This window comes from Malaclemys terrapin, chromosome 19, assembly GCF_027887155.1.
Source record: "Malaclemys terrapin pileata isolate rMalTer1 chromosome 19, rMalTer1.hap1, whole genome shotgun sequence".
Lineage (NCBI taxonomy): Eukaryota > Metazoa > Chordata > Testudines > Emydidae > Malaclemys > Malaclemys terrapin.
Genome location: NC_071523.1, coordinates 1,172,513 through 1,193,247, shown reverse-complemented (window position 1 = coordinate 1,193,247; position 20,735 = coordinate 1,172,513). Strand labels below are relative to the sequence as shown.

The 20,735-nt window shown below is 49.4% G+C and overlaps 1 protein-coding gene across 1 annotated transcript; it reads left to right on the top strand.

The window, feature by feature from the left end:
• Positions 1-2,247: 2,247 nt before the first annotated feature.
• LOC128826276 (paraneoplastic antigen Ma1 homolog) lies at positions 2,248-3,081 on the top strand. The gene has a single exon (XM_054009524.1). It carries the CDS (start codon positions 2,248-2,250, stop codon positions 3,079-3,081), a length of 834 nt encoding a protein of 277 aa, XP_053865499.1.
• Positions 3,082-20,735: the final 17,654 nt, after the last annotated feature.

Sequence of the window (20,735 nt, the reverse complement as noted above, 5' to 3'; positions counted from 1 at the left end):
TTAATTTATTAGTTTGTTGTTGAAATCGGACATTTTGGCTTACTAATTGTTTGGTTACCCGCTTGTCCCCCAGAGTCCATGTTCCCTGCTGCCCACAATCTCCTTTTCTGACCACAATTCCAGGTGTGTCCCCTCACCCACCAATTGAATTGTTGTTTCAATCCTTTTATGTACATACTACAGTTAGGATGAATTTGGTCCATCCTCCATTCCTTGGAGCATCCAACCATGTAATAGAGTGAAAGGATACATTAAAAAGTGCTGGCTGCACCTACTCCCACAATGGCTCCCATATATTTGCTCGTCGGGGAATATTCTCTGCTCCAGGCTGTGGCCACTTTATACCGACACTGCCAAATTCCTGTTGGTACATCTTTCTATGGGGAGATTCTCATAGTTTTTATTGGCTTTATTACCATAGGTTGCACGTGTAACCGTTCATGTGTTTTCTCCTTATGACACTTTACATCATGGGATCTGAATAGAATTTGTAAATGTGACAATTATGATTAGCACTAGTAATTGTTCCATCCTTTTCTCCTTTTTGAATTAACCTGTAATACACACATAACAAAATGTACATGTCCCCTTTCCCAATCCCGTGCTTGTACCTTTTTATTTGTGTGCAGTGAACCCACTCCCCTCCTCCATTCTCTGTACCCAATAATAGCAGACTGGGCCCTAATTGGTCAAGGACAAGATAGGGGCCCTTCGATTTAGGAGCTGGAAATGGATGGTGTTGACCTGGAATCTGGTACATCACTAGATCTCCCACCGTGGGTAGATCATGCTCCACGGGCAGGTCATGCCATGCTTTGACACTTGCTGCTCCTTGCTCATCTCGCCAGGCCACTGTGACGGGTTGGGTCACAGAAACCCCCTGGGAGCTGCCACCTGATGTGCCCAGACTACTTCTACCCCTGCTTTCCCTGCCAGCTCAGGACTCCAGCACCCTGTCTTGCTGAGCCAGACACTCCCGTCTGCTCCAACACAGACCCAGGGTCTGAATTACTTGCCCCAAAGCTGCAGGTTTACCTGAAAGCACCTAACAGAAGTGTTCCTGTCTTTAACACTCAGATGCCCAACTCCCAAATAAATCAGTTTTACCCTGTATAAAGCTTATAAAGGGTAAACTCATAAATTGTTCTCCCTTTATAACACTGATGTAACCCCTTGCGGGTTTAGAGAGCATGGCCCCTTTAAATCTTTTTCCTGGGGGGAGGAGGAGAGTGAGAAAAAAGGAGGGAAACTCCAGGGAGTGCGGCTGGAGCTCGGAGGGAGAGAGGGGCAGCAAGCAGGCCCTGGCAAAGGAAGCAGCAGAGAACCTGCCTGAAGCCTGGGAAGGACAGGGCCGATCGGGGACACCCCAGGACAGGAGCCAGGAGCAGCACTGCTCCAGGGAGGAATCACCTGAGAAGGACAGGCCGGAGCTGGACCCAGTATCACAGCTGCTCAGAGCTGCATGGGGCTGTGAGTACTGGGGCTTGTGACTCTGCATTGGGGACAAGGAGGGAGGCTGTAGCTAGTTAAGTGGGGAGGTGGTCGCTCTGTGTGGCTTTGCAGAGAGCGGCAGAAGAGGGCACTGGAGGGGTTTGTTGGGGGAAAGTTCACTGGTGCTGAAGACGACCAGGAGCACCCAAGACTCACCACTGGACTGGAACTTTGCTCAGGACTCCTGAACTCTGTGTGCAGACACATTGCTCAGTGTCTGCCCTTCCAGACTGTGCTACCACTGGGCCTGTGGGGCCTTGGCTTGGATGCAGCCCTGTTCTACTGCTCCCCATATATTTCCCCTTGTTGTTGTTCTCCTCTCATCCCTCTGTAAATAAATATTTCCCTTTCTTATACCCATTGTACTTTTCCTGTGCATGTGTGTGTTCACTCTGGGGGGGGGGGGGGGGGGTTGGAACAGGTGCCCCTGGGGTGGAAGGGATTTCTCCTGCTGCATTCCTGCGCATGCCTTCTCTTGGCCAGAGCTGCCTGCAGAGCAGACTCCATCTTGGCCACTTGGGCGCTAAAGTTACACTTGGTGGCCCGTACGGGGACTTTGCAGTACACACACACACACACACACACACCTACGTCGTGCACCCTGGTCTCTTCTTCACAGAGCAAAGAAACTCCTGAGTGACTTTCATCTCAGTTTAAAAAAAAAAAAAAATGGAGAGAGGATTATTAGAAGACCTGTGCCGAGGGGCATGAATCCCAGTAACCAAAGCTGTGCTGGTGGCGGTGTTCCCAGAAGAGATGGAACCAAATGAAATTGAGGAGAGCCTAGATGAAGCTGAAATACTGGGGAGGGTAAAGGTCCACACCCGTATTTACAACCGCAAAGTGAAGGGCATGGTAGCACTATGTACTCACTGCAAGGAAACAGATCTTGATAAAGTGCCCAAAGAGGTGCATGTAGAAGGTATTCCCTGGACAATTCTGGGGGCAGAGCAGTCCCCTCCTAGTGTGCCTGTGTCACTTGAGGTGGCTTCTTTAGCGCAGAAATTGCAGGCTCTGATGGTGGATGAGAAGCGGACAAGAGAAGAATTAATTTTGGCATTAGGAGGGGCTCCAACACCTGCAGCACCCAGCCTGGTGGGATGGGCCAAAGAGCTGGGAAACACTCTCAAAGATGCATTGAGGCCGGTATATGAAAGTGCTCCATACAAGCGGTTACGTTCATTCTCGGGGATGTCACCTATACCCTCAGGGGAGGAGGATTACGAGACCTGGAGGGATTTTACAGTGCCACTTGTCCAACAGTGGGAATGCTCTGATGCTGAGAAGCAGAAACGTGTGCTTGAGAGTCTGAGGGGACCTGCCATGCGAATTATCCGAGCCCTGAAAGACTCCCAACCAGCTGCCACAGTGCAAGACTATTTAACCGCTCTAGAGAGTGTCTACGGTGCTACTTATAGCAGTGAAGACCTGTATTATCATTTCCACCATACCTATCAGCAGCCCCAAGAACAATTGTCGGATTTCATCAGGAGACTAGAGGATTTGCTCCCGCAGGTAGTGCGGAAGGAGGGCATCCCCACCAAGCGCATTGATTCCGCTAGGTTGGACCAAATCCTTCGGCGCCAGTGAACTTTCCCCCAACAAACCCCTCCGGTGCCCTCTTCTGCCACACTCTGCAAAGCCACACAGAGCGACCACAGAGTCCCAAGCCCCAGTACTCACAGCCCCATGCAGCTCTGGGCAGCCGTAATACTGGGTCCAGCTCCGGCCTGTCCTTCTCGAGCGATTCCTCCCTGCAGAGCTGGCTTTAGGAGATGCGGGGCCGCACGCCGGGACACGAATTGTCTCGCGCCCCCCGCCCCAACTCTGCCCCGGCCCCTCCCAACTCCGCCCCCTCCCTGCCCCATTGGATCCCTCCCCAAATCCCCACCCTGGCCCCGCCCTCAGCCCCGCCCCTCCCTTCCCCATTGGACCCCTCCCCAAATCCCTGCCCTGGGCCCGCCTCCAGCCCCACCCCCTCTCTGCCCCATTGGATCCCTCCCCAAAGCCCCGCTCTGGCCCCGCCTCTTCCCCAAGCACTCCACATTCCTCCTCCTCACCCCTCCCTCCCAGGCTTGCGCTGATCAGCTGTATGGCGGCGCAAGCGCTGGAGGGAGGGGGGAGAAGCAGGATGCGGCTTTTTTTTTTTTTTCCCCGCTCCGCCGGCAGCCCCGGACATTGCGGGGCCCTCTTAGGTGCGGGGCCCCATTCTGGGGAATCAGCCGAATCGGCTTAAAGCCGGCCCTGCCTCCCTGGCACAGTGCTCCTCCTGGCTCCTGTCCTGGGGTGTCCCCGATTGGCCGCCCTGCCCTTCCCAGGCTTCAGGCAGGTTCTCTGCTACTTCACTTTGCCAGGGCCTCTCTCCCCCTCTCAGCTTCAGAGTCACCCCCTGGAGTTTCCCTCCTTTTTTCTCACTCTCCCCCTCCCCCCAGGAAAAAGATTTAAAGGGGCCATGCTCTCTAAACCCCAAAGGGGTTACAGTAGCATAAAACAATTAAGCATGTTTCCATAAAGCCTTATGGGAGGTACTGTCACAGCCACCACCTGCTGTACCTGTTTTACATGGTCAATTAGAGTTAAAATCCATTCTTGTGTTAAGCCATGTCAGGTACTGGGGTAAGTAGATTTTCCCACCATTTCATGGGCCTTCCCATGAGAGCCTCATATGGAGAAAATCCTGTGCCCTTTGATTCTCGGGCCCTTATTCTCATTAAGACAAAGGGCAGTAACTGTGACCAGTTTTTTCCTCCGATTTCCACTCCCTTTCTTAGCTCACTTTTAATGGAGCAGTTCATGAGTCCCATCTGCCCCGCAGCCTGTGGGTGATAAGCAATATGGAACAATTGTGTGATTCCAGCAAGGGCTGATAGCTCTTCTAACAGATCTGACCGGAAAGCAACTCCTTGGTCTGATTCAATCACCTTTGGGACCCCCCAGTGAGTGAATACCTCATTTACCAGTATTTCAGCAGTTACTCCGGCACTTTGATACTTTGTGGGGAAAGCTTCCACCCACCTGCTGAAAGCATCCACTACCACCAACATTAATCATTTTTTTCTGTGATCTGGTGGTAGGGGTCCTGTGTAGTCGATTTGTATTCTTTCCCAAGGTCCCTTTGGGGCTTGTCTCATTAATTCTCTCCCCTTAGCACCTTGTGAGGTGGGTTGTGCCTGGCACAGTTGAAACAACATTCCAGATGTGATTTTAAATCAGCTGCTATTCCTGGCCACCAGCACAACCTTTTTAAAGTTCCCAGTGCCTCCTCAAACCCTGGGTATCCCCCAGCCAAGCTCCCATGCACCCAGCTAAAGAAAGCTGTCCGGCTTCCCTGAGGGCACAGCATTACTGGTCCCTCAGCTGTTAAGACACACCAAATCCCTTCCATTAGTTCCACCTTTGAAACATGCCTGTCCCCAAGTTTCATGATGCCTTCCTGTCCTGGGTCAGATTTTTGCAACTCTCGAATTCGCCCTCCCCGATCTGCATCCACCCCATTTCTTGTTATCACTGCTACAGGCACACTCTCTTCTGGCTTCCAGGGCCATGGGGGTGCCTCTGTTGCATCCTGTTTGGCCTCTGCATCAGCCAGATTATTCCCTTTGCTTAGGGGTTCTGTTTTCTTGTGTGCCTTTATCTTTACCACATTGATCTGTGTAAGACAGTGACTGAGCTCCTCCACTCGCTTCCACCAGTTAGCACGCTTGATTGTGGAGCCGTCTGTTGCCCTGAAATGATTCTCCGCCCACCATCTCAGCATTAATGTGACCCCAAGAAATACATAATCTGAATCTACCACCCCCAACATTCTGACTCAAATTTGGGATCCACTTCATTTAAAGCTGTTAGCAAGGCTGCCAGTTCTGCCTCCTGAGCTAACCTTGCTTCTAGCGAGAAACCAATAGTGCTCACTGTCTCATTTCCTCTGATTCCCACAACAGCTAAGCCTGCAGTTTTCTGTGCCCCCTGATACCTACAACTTCCATCTAAAAACCATACTAGTGTCCCCTCCTTTCCTGATTGGGGTTAGCCACCCGAAACACCTGATGTTGGGATTTACCTGGGCTGGCTTCACATTGGTGTGGGGTGCCAGCCAGATGTAATCCGGCTACCCAGACTATGGATTCCTTTAACACTTCTGCTTTAATGTTTTCTGCTTGTAGTGCCAGCAGGGCTGGTGCAACCTATTAGGCGACCTAGGCAGTCGCCTAGGGCGCTAGGATTTGGGGAGCAGCATTTTCTTTGTTGGCGACCGCGGCAGCCGGATTTTGGCCGCCCTGGTCACTGCCAGTATTTAGGAGCTGGGGCAGAGGGGCGTGGGGAAGGCCGCCTGCAGCAAGTAAGGGGCGGGAGTGGCACGCAGGGGAACTCCCCGCCCCAGCTCACCTCTGCTCCACCTCCTCCCCTGAGCATGCCACCCCACTCTGCTTCTCTCCCTCCCAGGTTTGCAGTGCCAAACAGCTGATTGGCGCTGCAAGCCTGGGAGGCGGGAGAAGTGGAGCAGCGATGGCGTGCTCGGGGAGGAGGCGGAGCAGAGGTGAGTTGGGGCAGGGAGCTGCTGCACGGCTCCCCGGGCAGGGGCGGGGAGCTCCCACGGGGGAGATGACTCAGGGCGGAGGGGGATGGGGTGGGGAGCTGCCACGGGGGAGATGACTCAGAGCGGAGGGGGGGTGGGGTGGGGAGCTGCCACAGGGCTCGGGGAATGGGTGGAGCAGAGGTGAGCCTGTCTCATGTATCTGTGAAAAATTGATATCCCTGGGGTAGAATTATCTGTCCTCCCATGTGAATGCAGTTTTATACTGGCACGAGGTAGCTAGTGGCAGAGACCAAAACCCATTAGCTATGTCCAAAACAGTGAAAATTCAGAATTGGGGTCCAATACGGGCTAGCGTTTCAGGGTACTCTGCCACTACTGAGGCTGGTGAATTGGCCAGAGCATTTAGTGACCTGTAATCCACAGTGAGATGCCAGGTACTGTTTGGCTTTCTTACTGGCCACACAGCAACATTACAAGGGGATGCAACCGCTCTTATCAATCCCCTCTGTTCCAATTCCCCAATAATTACCCCCACCTCTGCCAATGCCTCCCGAGGAATAGGATACTGTTTCTGTGGGGGAGGGTCCCCTCCCTCCAGCATGCTGCCCCTACCACAATCCAGGTTATCCTTAGCCCATACAGGAATGTGTTCCCATCCTGCCATGGGTGGTGGGAGGGCATGTGTCGCTTTAATGGTCAGAGTGGCTATCCCCATAGGAATGGTATAGCCCTGTCAGTCCTGCATCTGCCCCAGTAAACACACCCAATTGGCTAAACCCAGTACAAGTCCCAGTTTGTGTAAATCTTCTGCCCCCAATAGATTAAGCATATCATTACAACCTCACGTAATCTCCCCTTCCCCCCAGATTCCTTTGATCTGTCCCCATCTCAGGGTTAACTGTATCTCCCCTCCCGTTGCCCCTACAATTGTTACAGTTCTTTCTGAGGGCCTCCCCTGCCCTCATGTGGTTAAGCTCATGGGTGCTCCAGTGTCTATTAAAAACTCCCTCATGGCACTCCCTTTGATCGCCCTCTGGAGCGTGGGGTGACCAGATGCATCCCGTCCTAAACTGAGAACATGGACAGGATGCCTCCCAGGGCACCCCTGAGGGTATGTCTACACTACGAAATTAGGTCGAATTTATAGAAGCCGGTTTTATAGAAATCGGTTGTATACAGCCGATTGTGTGTGTCCCCACAGAAAATGCTCTAAGTGCATTAAGTCGGCGGACCGCGTCCACAATACCGAGGCTAGTGTCGACTTCCGGAGCGTTGCACTATGGGTAGCTATTCCACAGTTCCCGCAGTCTCCGCCGCCCATTGGAATTCTGGGTTGAGAGCCCAGTGCCTGAATGATGCAAAACAGTGTCACGGGGGGTTCTGGGTACATGTCGTCAGGCCCCTCCCCCTCCGTTAGAGCAATGGCAGACAATCGTTTCGCGCCTTTTTACCTGGGTTACCTGTGCAGACAACATACCACAGTAAGCGTGGAGCCCGCTCAGATCAGCTCACCGTCACCATATGTCATCTGGGTGCCGGCAGACGTGGGACTGCATTGCTACACAGCAGCAGCTAATTGCCTTTTGGCAGTAGATGGTGCAGTATGACTGGTAGCTGTCATCGGCGATCTGGGTGCTGGCAGACGTGGGGCTGGCAGACGTGGGGCTGCATTGCTACACAGCAGCAGCCCCTTGCCTGTTGGCAGTAGATGATGTATTACAACTGGTTCGATCAGATGATGGCTGAAACTCCATATGTCCCCCAGTCATATTCTGCTGCCTTCCCAATGATGATGACGGCTATCAGTCGTAGTACACTATTTTCTGCCAAGCACCCAGAAGATGCCGAGGGTTATCAGTCATGCTGCACCGTCGGCTGCCAGCTTAAGATGTAAAAAATAGATTTGTTCTGTATTCATTTGCTTCCCCCTCCCTCCGTGAAATCAAGGGCCTGCTAAACCCAGGGTTTTGAGTTCAATCTTTGAGGGGGCCATTCTGTGTGACAGTTGTTTGTGTTTCTCCCTGATGCACAGCCACCTTTGTTGATTTTAATTCCCTGTAAGCCATGTCGTCACTCGCCCCTCCCTCCTTCAGACAATAGTTTTGCGCCTTTTTTCAGACCAGACGCCATAGCACTGGGATCATGGAGCCCGCTCTGATCACCGCGGCAATTATGAGCACTATGAACACCACGCGCATTGTTCTGGAGTATATGCAGAGCCAGGACATGCCAAAGCAAAACCAGGACCAGCCAATGAGGCGATTGCACTGTAGCGACGAGAGTGATGAGGAAATTGACATGGACATAGACGTCTCACAAAGTACAGGCCCCAGCAATGTGCAAATCATGGTGTTAGTGGGGCAGGTTCGTGCCGTGGAACGCCGATTCTGGGCACGGGAAACAAGCACAGACTGGTGGGACTGCATCGTGTTGCAGGTGTGGGATGATTCCCAGTGGCTGTGAAACTTTCGCATGTGTAAGGGCACTTTCATGGCACTTTGTGACTTGCTTTCCCCTGCCCTGAAGCACCAGAATACCAGGATGAGAGCAGCCCTCACAGTTGAGAAGCGAGTGGCGATAGCCCTGTGGAAGCTTGCAACGCCAGACAGCTACCGGTCAGTCGGGAATCAATTTGGAGTGGGCAAATCTACTGTGTGGGCTGCTGTGATCCAAGTTGCCAGGGCAATCAAAGACCTGGTGATATCAAGGGTAGTGACTCTGGGAAACGTGCAGGCCATAGTGGATGGCTTTGCTGCAATGGGATTCCCAAACTGTGGTGGGGCGATAGACGGAACCCATATCCCTATCTTGTCACCGGAGCACCAAGCCACCGAGTACATAAACCGCAAGGGGTACTTTTCAATGCTGCTGCAAGCCCTGGTGGATCACAAGGGACGTTTCACCAACATCAACGTGGGATGGCCGGAAAGGTACATGATGCTCGTGTCTTCAGGCACTCTGGTCTGTTTCGAAAGCTGGAGGAAGGAACTTTCTTCCCGGACCAGAAAATAACCGTTGGGGATGTTGAAATGCCTATCGTGATCCTTGGGGACCCAGCCTACCCCTTAATGCCATGGCTCATGAAGCCATACACAGGCAGCCTGGACAGTAGTCAGGACCTGTTCAACTACAGGCTGAGCAAGTGCCGAATGGTGGTGGAATGTGCATTTGGACGTTTAAAAGCACGCTGGCGCAGCTTACTGACTCGCTCAGACCTCAGCGAAAAGAATATCCCCCTTGTTGTTGCTACTTGCTGTGCGCTCCACAATATCTGTGAGAGTAAGGGGGAGATATTTATGGCGGGGTGGGAGGTTGAGGCAAATCGCCTGGCCGCTGATTACGCGCAGCCAGACACCAGGGTGGTTAGAAGAGCACAGCAGGGCGTGGTGCGCATCAGAGAAGCTTTGAAAACGAGTTTTGTGACTGGCCAGGCTACGGTGTGAAACTTCTGTTTGTTTCTCCTTGATGAACCCTCCGCGCCCCCCCCCCACCCGGTTCACTCTACTTCCCTGTAAACCAACCACCCCACTCTCCCCTCCCCCCTTCGAGCACCGCTTGCAGAGGCAATAAAGTCATTGTTATTTCACATTCATGCATTCTTTATTAATTCATCACACAACTAGGGGGATAATTGCCAAGGTAGCCCGGGATGGGTGGGGGAGGAGGGAAGGAAAAGGACACACTGCAGTTTAAAACTTTAACTCTTATTGAAGGCCAGCCTTCTGATGCTCGGGCAATCATCTGGGGTGGAATGACTGGGTGGCCGGAGGCCCCCCCACCATGTTCTTGGGCATCTGGGTGAGGAGGCTATGGAACTTGGGGAGGAGGGCTGTTGGTTACACAGGGGCTGTAGCGGTGGTCTCTGCTCCTGCTGCCTTTCCTGCAGCTCAACCATACACTGGAGCATATCAGTTTGATGCTCCAGCAGCCAGAGCATCGACTCTTGCCTTCTGTCTGCAAGCTGATGCCACCTATCATCTTCAGCCCGCCACTTGCTCTGTTCATCCCGCGATTCAGCCCGCCACCTCTCCTCTTGTTCATATTGTGCTTTTCTGTAGTCTGACATTGACTACCTCCACGCATTCTGCTGTGCTCTGTCAGCGAGGGAGGACATCTGGAGCTCCGAGAACATATCATCCCGAGTCCGCCATTTTCTCCTTCTAATCTTCGCTAGCCTCTGTGAAGGAGAAACATTTGCAGCTGGTGGAGGAGAAGGGAGAGGTGGTTAAAAAAGACACATTTTAGAGAACAATGGGTACACTCTTTCACGTTAAATTTTGCTGTTCACATTACACAGCACATGTGCTTTTATTACAAGGTCGCATTTTTCCTCTTATATTGAGGGCCTGCTGGTTTGGTGTGAGAGATCACTCACGCAGTGCCAGGCAACAGATTTCGGCTTGCAGGCAGCCATGGTAAGCCACAGTCTTCTGGCTTTTTTAACCTTCTTAACATGTGGGAATGGTTTCAAACAGTAGCGCCCTCATTTCCCATACCAAGCACCCCTTGGGTTGGCCATTTAAAATGGGTTTGCAATGTAAAAGGAGGGGCTGCGGTTTCTGGGTTAACATGCAGCACAAACCCAACTACCCCTTCCACACACACACAATTCTCTGGGATGATCACTTCACCCCTCCCCCCTACCGCGTGGCTAACAGTGGGGAACACTTCTGTTCAGCCGAGCAGGAACAGGCACCTCTGAATGTCCCCTTAATAAAATCACCCCATTTCAACCAGGTGACCGTGAATGATATCACTCTCCTGAGGATAACAAAGAGAGTGGATGTTGTCTGCATGCCAGCAAACACCGGGACCATACGCTGCCATGCTTTGTTATGCAATGATTCCAGACTATGTGCTACTGGCCTAGCGTGGTAAAGTGTCCTACCATGGCGGACGGGATAAGGCAGCCCTCCCCAGAAACCTTTTGCAAAGGCTTTGGGAGTACATCAAGGAGAACTTTCTGGAGATGTCCCTGGAGGATTTCCGCTCCATTCCCATACACGTTAACAGACTTTTCCAGTAGCTGTACTGGCCGCGATTGCCAGGGCAAATTAAACATGCTTGCTTTTAAACCATGTGTAATATTTACAAAGGTACACTCACCAGAGGTCCCCTGTGTGCCCTCAGGGTCTGGGAGCACACCTTGGATGAGTTCGGGGGTTACTGGTTCCAGGTCCAGGGTGATAAACATATCCTGGCTGTTGGGGAAACCGGTTTCTCCGCTTCCTTGCTGCTGTGAGCTATCTACATTATCTTCATCCTCATCTTCCTCATACCCCGAACCCGCTTCCCTGTTGCGTGTTTCTCCATTGACGGAGTCATAGCACACGGTTGGGGTAGTGGTGGCTGCACCCCCTAGGATTGCATGCAGCTCCGCGTAGAAGCGGCATGTTTGCAGCTCTGCCCCGGAGCTTCCGTTTGCCTCTCTGGCTTTGTGGTAGGCTTGCCTTAGCTCCTTAATTTTCATGCGGCACTGCTGTGCATCCCTGTTATGGCATCTGTCCTTCATGGCTTTTGAGACCTTTTCTAATATTTTGCCATTTCGTTTACTGTTACGGAGTTCAGCTAGCACTGATTCGTCTCCCCATATGGCGAGCAGATCCCGTACCTCCCGTTTGGTCCATGCTGGAGCTCTTTTGCGATCCTGGGACTCCATCATGGTTACCTGTGCTGATGAGCTCTGCGTGGTCACCTGTGCTCTCCTCCCTGGGCAAACAGGAAATGAAATTCAAAAGTTCGCCGGGCTTTTCCTGTCTACCTGGTCAGTGCATCTGAGTTGAGAGTGCTGTCCAGAGCGGTCACAATGAAGCACTGTGGGATAGCTCCCAGAGGCTAATAATGTCGAATTCCATCCACACTACTCCAGTTCCGACCCGCAAAGGCCGATTTTAGCGCTAATCCCCTCGTCAGAGGTGGAGTAAAGAAACCGGTTTAAAAGGCCTTTTAAGTCGAAAGAAAGGGCTTTGTCGTGTGGACGTGTCCAGGCTTAATTCAATTTAACCCTGCTAAAGTCGACCTAAACTCGTAGCGTAGACCAGGGCTAAGTCATAGCACCCACCTCTGTCCCTCCCACTGGTTCACAGGGGAGCAGGGGGTCCTCACACCAAACACATTCCTGTCTCCTTAGCAAAACTGTATGCCTGGCATTTCAGGCAGTGCCATTCCTCTGGCTCTGGGGCCACATTCCCCCTGATCTGGTAAGATCCTGGGTAGTCAGTTTAGCCTGCAGTCTCTGGATCTGTTGCTCTATAGCTGCCCGCTCATCCCTGACTACCCCCCAAAGCCACGACCTCTTCCTCTACATCCTCCCCTTCGGGCTGACCCACCCCTTTCCACCTTGTACTGATCCCCTGGAGTAATAACATGGACTGGCTCTCCCCCCGATGCCTGTTCCAGAAACTGGGCTAGCTGATTGGGAGCAAGTTCAGGGTGCTGCAACCTTAAATGTCCCATGAAGTGCGGATTACTCAGCTCCAACCATTTCTCCAGCAATTCCACACCCCTACCCTGCTCCACACCCCCACCAGGTCCTGGTGCCCCTCTCTGTGGTATCACCCATGGACCATCCAAGGGATTCACCCAGCACCATGCCCATGCCTGTATGTGATTAAGTGTATCCCGCCCTGTTTCCCCAGGGATTCGCTTTATCTTATTCATCCCTGCAGTACAAGAGTACACCCCAAACAACTGTTTTGCCACCTGTCTGGGGTTTAGAATCGGGTGTGCCAGTCCTGCCAATTGATTCCCAATGTGCCCTGTCCCAAAAGACTACACCATATGATCATCTGGTTTTCACGAGTTAGACTCTCCATCTCCCTGCCCACCTCCACTAGCCACAGCACAAACTGATCCCAATCATCCCGGGCTACCTTTCCCAAATGGTCCACTACTGCCTCCCGGTCCTTCAGAGACAAGGGGTGGATTTCTGCCTGTTCTACTACTTGTGGGGCATGATAAAAATACACCTAAGTTCTTAAAGTATAGGCCTTTACAGGCAGGCTTTGGATCGTTAGTGAGCAGAACACGTCATCAGCATGGAAGCATGTCCTCTGGAACAGAGGTGGAAGTATGAAGGGACATACAAATATTTAGCATATTTGGCACATAAATACCTTGCAACACTGGCAACAACAGTGCCATGCGAACGTCTGTTCTCACTTTCAGGTGACATTGTAAATAAGACGTGGGCAGCATTATCTCCCATAAATGTAAACAAACTTGTTTGTCTGAGCAATTGGCTTAACAAGAAGTAGGACTGAGTGGACTTGTAGGCTCTAAAATTTTACATTGTTTTATTTTTAAGTGCAGTTATGTAAAAAATAATAATAATTCTACATGTGTAAGTTGCACTTTCATGATAAAGAGATTGCACTACAGTACCTGTCTGAGGTGACTTGAAAAATAAAATGTCTTTTGTTTATCTTTTTTACTGTGCAAACATTTGTAATAAAAATAATAATATAAACTGAGCACTGTACACTTTGTATTCCTTTCTGTAATTGAAATCTATATATATGTGAAAATGTAGAAAACATTCAAAAATATTTTTAAAATAGTATTCTATTATTTACAGTGTGATTAAAACTGTGTTTGACAACACTAGTTTTTTTATACTTCAGGAGCACATCTGTGTTTGCTGTCTGGCGATGCACACTGTTACAGAACTGCCAGTAAGAGACAGGACTTTCCAGATGGACCAGAGGGCAAGTTTCTCACCCCAGATAGGGTCTTGTTATCGGGGTGCAAGACCTGCAATCCCTGATTTGCTGGGAAGAGCTTTGCAGAGCTGCCATGCAGTGCAGCAAGCTAGAATTGCAACTGTAAAGGTTGAGGTAAAAGTGGAAGAAGGTGTGATCCCCCTGGGGCCACCATTACACCAAGAAAGGCTGTTTGCCCTCTTTCCCCCAGGAAGGAGGAGACCAAGTCTACTACAGCTATGCCTCCCTGACCAGCCACATGCCTGAGGAATCATGCCAGCCTGTTTAAGGTAATGCCCAGAGATGGCATTACCCAGTTCCCTGAACTGCCAGTGAAGAGTTAACCTTTGTTCTTTCAAGTAACATTTTCTCTTTTTCCTACTGTGTGGTTTGGCAGGGATGCTGTCAGCTGCAGTCAGGATTTTCTCCTCTAACATTTTTAAGATGTGGCTGAGACTGTGTGTGTGAGAATGTCTATGCACAAATGTGTGTACGTTCACACATGTGGGCACACGTGTGTGTGTGTGCGCATGCACATGTGTGAATTTATTTGGAAGAAATAGCACGTGCATATCTAAATTAAAGTAAATCCTATTCTAGATCACTTGGCATTGCCCTGGGCTGTGAATGTGTACTCTGCCCCCAAAGGAAAAGGATGAGTTGTTAATCAGTCTCTATCAAAGTAGAGATAAATTAGCTGGGAAGACAGCTAGGTAGACATTCTTAGTAAACAGCAACCTTGAAGGAATCAAAGTACTGCTTCACAGGCTGAGAGGAAGACTACATCTCCTTAGGTTTCTGGGGACAGTATGTACAGATCATGTGTTGTATTAATGTCCTGATCTAAGTCTTGATTGTGTTCATCTAATGATCTGGTCAATCATGGATTTTATTCCACATTATTGCCAACTTATTGATTTATTAACTCAATTCCAATTGTAAGCTTGATTTGAAAATTGTGCTGTTCAACTCTTAGTTTAGTATATGTTATAATAGTTCATAACAAGGGTCACGATGCTCTCCTGGAGGGCAAAGGTTATTTAGTAAGTATCGAAGAGCTACTCAACTCTGCCCCTACATTAATACTTACAGTATATCCCTCACCCCTTTTTCATTGCAGCACATGGGGCCACTTCAGAGCTAGATCTGATTTCCTAGACCAGGAGTAAAGGGAAGTAGGCGACAATACACATTTTCATAGGCCAGATTTCCAGGCCAGAAGGAACCACTGTGATCGTCTAGTCTGATCTCCTGGATAGCACAGGCCAGAGACCTGCCCCCAGAATAATCCCTAGAGCACAGCTTTTAGAAGAACATCTGATCTTGAGTTAAAAATTGTCAGTGATGGAGAATCCACCACGACCTAAGTTCCCTTTAAGCTGCGTAGCCGCACAGCCACCCAGCAGGTTATCAAGTGCCGCGCACTTCAGGTGCCCCTCCCCCCACTGCTGTGCTATGCCTTTGAGCCCCTGGTCAGCTGCTCCCGGGAGCTTCCTGCTTGCTACGCAGAGTGGGAGGGAGGGAAGAGGGGCCCCGATGTCAAGTGTCCGCCTTCCCCCTGCCCCTGTACCCCATCTCCGTAGACGAATGGAGGACACGACAGGGCTCAGGAGTGGGATGGAGGGAGCTTACTGGTGGCTGCTGCTGTGGCTGCTTTGAGTGCCGATCTACTTAAAAGGTTAACGTACTTAAAGGGGCAACGTGTGTGTATCTCTCTCACACACACACTGTGTGTCAAACATTCATACACTGTGTCTCACACACTCACACACTGTGTCTCTGTCTCACACACACACACGGTGTGTGTCTGTGTGTGTGTGTGTCTCTCTCTCTCTCGCTCTCTCTCTCTCTCTCTCTCACACACACACACACACACACAGTGTCTCTGTCACACACACTCTATCTTTCACACTCACCTCCCAACACATACTTGTATTATTGTTGTTGTTATTTCTTCTTGATACTTTCTGCAATGTACATAAATTCTCTGTAATTTTATTCTTTCAAAGTGCTGTTATTTGAGATTTTTGACTGGTCTATGCATTTCATAATTTTTATTTCTCTCTTATGCTTACATTTAATTCTTTGAGTAGTGAGTTCTACAATGCCTAACCTGTCCTGGCTGGAGTAATGGATGGAAAAAGTTAGAGGGAACATTGACCACGACCCTTGGTAGATTGTTCCAATGGTTAATTATTCTCACTGTTAAAAATGCCTGTCTGAATTTGTCTAGTTTCAGCTTCTAGCCATTGGAGCGTGTTAGACCTTCCTCTGCTAGACTGAAGAGCCCAGTATCAAATAGTTACTTATAGACTGTGATCAAGTCACCCCTTAACCTTCTCTTTGTTAAACTAAATAGACTGATCTGCTTGAGTCTATCACTATCAGGCAGCATTTCTAAATCTTTAATCATTCTTGTGGTTCTTCTCTGACCCCTCTCCAATTTATCAACATCCTTATGGAACTGAGGCACCAGAACAGGACCCAGGTTTCCAGCAGTGGTCGCACTAGTGCCAAATAGAGGTAAAATAACCTCTTTACTTCCAAGCAATACACGGGGGGAGAGGGGTGTGAAGTAATATTGGACCAACTTCTGTTGGTGAGAGAGCCAAGCTTTCGACCCGACACAGAAGAAGAGCTGTATATAAGTTCGAAAGTTGGTCTCACTCACCAACAGAAGTTGGTCCAATAGATGATATTACCTTACCCACCTTGTCTCTCTAATATCCTGGGACTAACATGACTACAACACCACTCTTTACTCCTGCTCAAGATTTCCCTGTTCGTGCATCCCAGGATCACATTAGCTCTTTTGGCCACAGAGTCGCACTGGGAGTATATGTTCAGCTGCTTATGCACCATGACTCCCAAATCTTTATCAGAGTCACCTTACCTGCTCTGAGCATTAGTATGAGGTATTCTCTGAATGACTGTGGTAATTATGGCCCTGCTGCAAAATAGTCACACATTGAGCTTCAGGCATTTATGGCACCACTGAAGTGATTATAATTACTGATTACGCTTGGAAGAATTAGATTTTGATTAGTAAATGTCAGTAAACATTGATTTCACTGTACATGCAAAAACCCACAAAAAATATTTCTATCGGTAATAGTGACAATTTATAGATAGGCAAAGTAAGAAAAATGTTGCTTGAGAACTCATTTGAGGTTCATTTAAGGATATCTACTTTGTATATTTTGACAATTTGTGTTTTCATGGTTATAAACCATTAACTTTTTGAATCTCAGCATTGACTGTCATTAAATAGTTATTCGCTGACCTCCACTGTCTCACTGCTCCCATTGTCTGACCTCCCATTGTCTGACTGCCCCATCATTTCCCACAACTGTGAACATTTATATCAATAAAAATAAACATCAATATTATCTGTCAAAATCATTTAACAAAAAAATTCTGCCAAGCCTGTTAATGAGAGAGACAAGCTGGGTGAGGGTTAAGCGTTCATTGGGCCAAGAGCTGTTGGTGGAAGGGACAAGCTTTAGAGCTCCACAGAGCCCTTCCAACCTTGCCTCTCTCACCTTGCCTAGGGAGGTTGTGGAATCTCCATCACTGGAGATTTTTAAGAGCAAGTTAGACAAACACCTGTCAGGGATGGTCTAGATAATAATTAGTCCTGCCATGAGTGCAGGGGACTGGACTAGATGACCTCTCGATGTCCCTTCCAGTCCTACAATTCTATGATTCTATATCCTGAGACCAACACAGCTACAACAACTCTGCAAACAATACTATATAGCAAGAGCCTGCCAAGATGTCCAGACCATAATTTTCACTGTTCCCTTGTGCTCCTCTGGACATTTGTTGTATAAGCTCTTCATGGCAGGGACAATCCTTTTGTTCTGTGTTTGTGCAACACAATGGGACACTGATCCCTTGGTGCTAGCACAATACAAATAATAGATTACCGCAATCAGCTTGGAACAATTTCTGTACCTGACAGGCCCCAATCTGCCCACGTCTATGGGCACTCCACTCCCAATGACAGTATCCACACATTGTATAATCTGCTGACGCTAGGTGTCTGAGCCTTAATGGGTCATGTGACCACAGGAGGTACTACATATTTCTTCTTAATGTTATTGTCCCTTTGGCTTGAGCAGTTAGCCAAAATTCAGGGCTTTGCCCCATATCCACAGGGGTCTTGATGGCTCAGTCTCTTCAGGAGGACCCCTATTCTCGAGGCCCTAGGCTTAGCTTTTTACAAGAGCGAGCTTCATAACTCCAAGACTGGGCCTGTGAGGTACAGCATCCTTCAGTGTAGCTCCCCAGTGAGTCCAGATGAGTTCAGGTTCCTGTCAGAGACTTTCCCCCTGCAGTGAGCGACGTAGCTAGTAAGCATCTGCAGCAACGAAGCAGCTGTTCTAAACAAAAGCCAGCATTTATTAGTCATCTGGAGTACAGCTCTGAGAGTCCTTAGGTCAGTATGAAAAGCTGGGCTGGAGGCCTGTCTACACTACAGAACTCTTCTGTCCACAGAGCTGTGACTACACCAGGGTGGGCTTTTCACACCCCTGACTGACCTAGCTGGTGTGCCGTCAGGCCTGAACAGATGTGCACAGAAAAATGTTGAAAAAGTACATGTGAGAACAAAAAAACTATTCCCTTGTATTTTAATTCATGTCGGCGATGGATTGCCTTCTGTACTTTTGCTCTTCAGAACAAGGGCCCTTTCAAATATTACGCATCCAACACATTCCATTCCCAAAGTCAGGTTAAGATAGCAAATCTGAGTCCTGCGGAGTGGGAGCTGGGAAGGGGAAAAAAGGAGGGGAAACTGCCTTCTGATTGGCTGTCTGCTTCATTGTCTTGCCTCCTCCAGGGGCAGAAGAACCCCTCAGAGCTCAATTTCCCTCTCCTTCCCCCTCCTCTCCTGTGAGCAATGGGTCAGCTCCTCTGTCCCTCTCCCTCTCTACTGCAGCTGCCAGCCAGGGGTAAGGGAACGGGGACCCCACTGTAGCCCCCCAGGGTTGGAAGGGGGGGGAAGAACTCTGAGAAACAGAGGTGAGGCAGAGGGGCTGAACTGGGGAGTGTGGACAGGGCAGAATTGGGGTGTGGTGAAGCTGGACTGGTGGAGAATAAGGACAAAAGTGATGGGGGCTGCAGGGTGCAGAACTGATTTGGAGACTAGAGGCACAGGATTGATTTGGAGGTTAGGGGGCACAATTTATTGCTGGGCAGGGGACAGGCAGATGTGCAGGTGAGAACTCCTGCAGCAGGGGCCAAAATCCTCATACCCAATACATTTGGGAGCATGAGCAGCACTAACACATTCTCTCTCTCCGGGGAAGGGCACGGGCAGTTCAGCACCTATAGACAGACTGAGAAAACAATATAATCTTTTTGTAAATAACGACATTTGGGGGTGGGGCAATCTCCTGATCTGCTGGGTGTGTCATTTATTTTTTGGTCTCTTGAGGTTGTCAATACTCTGAGTGGGACTTAATTAGATTGCATTTAAAAACAGCTGACAAAGTTACACACCATTGGAAAGACTATTTTGGGACTGAGAAGAAACAATTACTTATTAATTAATGAGATAACTGGCTCTGTGGATATGGGGAAAGTGGTGGACGTGATTTACCTTGACTTTAGCAAAGCTTTTGATACGGTCTCCCACAGTTTTAGATAGAAAGCTGGATAGATTGTCAGGCTCAACAGATAGTGATCTGGATGATGGGATGAATTGCACCCTCAACAAGTTCGCGGCTGACACTAAGCTGGGAGCAGAGATGGATACGCTGGAGGGTAGGGATAAGGTGCAGAGTGACGTAGACAAACTGGAGGATTGGGCCAAAATAAATCTGACGAGGGTCAACAAGGACAAGTGCAGAGTCCTGCACTTAGGATATAAGAATCCTATGCACCACTACAGGCTGGGGACCGACTGGCTAATTGGCAGGTCTGAAGAAAAGGACCTGGGTATTACAGTGGACGAGAAGCTGGATATGAGACAGCAGGGTGCCCTTGATGCCAAGAAAGCTAACGGCATATTGGGCTGCATTAGTAGGAGCATTGCCAGCAGATCGAGGGAAGTGATTATTCCCCTCTATTCAGCACTGGTGAGGCCACACCTGGAGTATTGTGTCCAGTTTTGGGGCCCCCACTTCAGAAAGAATGTGGACAAATTGGAGAGAGTCCAGCAGAGGGCAATGAAAATGATAGGGGGTCTGGAGCACATGACTTATGAGGAGAGGCCGAGGGAACTGGGGTTATTTAGTCTGCAGAAGAGAAGAGTGAGGGGGGATTTGATAGCAGCCTTCAACTACCTGAAGGGGGGATCCAAAGAGGATGGAGCTCGGCTGTTTCAGTGGTATCAGATGACAGAACAAGAAGCAATGGTCTCAAGTTGTAGTGGGGGAGGTCTAGGTTAGATATTAGGAAACACTATTTCACTAGGAGGGTGGTGAAGCACTGGAATGGGTTCCCTAGGGAGGTGGTGGAATCTCCATCCTTAGAGGTTTTTAAGGTACGGCTTGACAAAGCCCTGGCTGGGATGATTTAGTTGGGGTTGGTCCTGCTTTGAGCAGGGGGTTGGACTAGATGACCTCCTGAGGTCTCTTCCAACCCTGATATTCTATGATTAATTACTTATCATCCCAAAAGAATATTCTCATGTGTCACTTTCTCCACGGAACATGCTTTTGTCCAGAGTTCTTGTATTTAGCTTTAATGTTATTTTCCAGTGTGGAAAATGTTAATTCTGGCACAGAAGACTGTGATCTATTGCTAGCTGCCATGGCTGTTTTGATTTTAACCCTCCTAGCTTTGTTCTGGATTGGCTCATGATATTCATGAGTTCATTTGGAGACAATGGTGGTGTGCCTGACTAAGCCTCAGTCAGGGTGCTTCTTAGCAGAATGCTCTGCCTCCCTTTCTTGCAGCCTCCTTGAAACCATCTCTGTGTCTGACCCTGTGAGCCTCTCTCTGTCCATGTGCCCAGCTCATAACACAGTCACCTAACACCTCCTGTGTCTTTGGCACCAGTT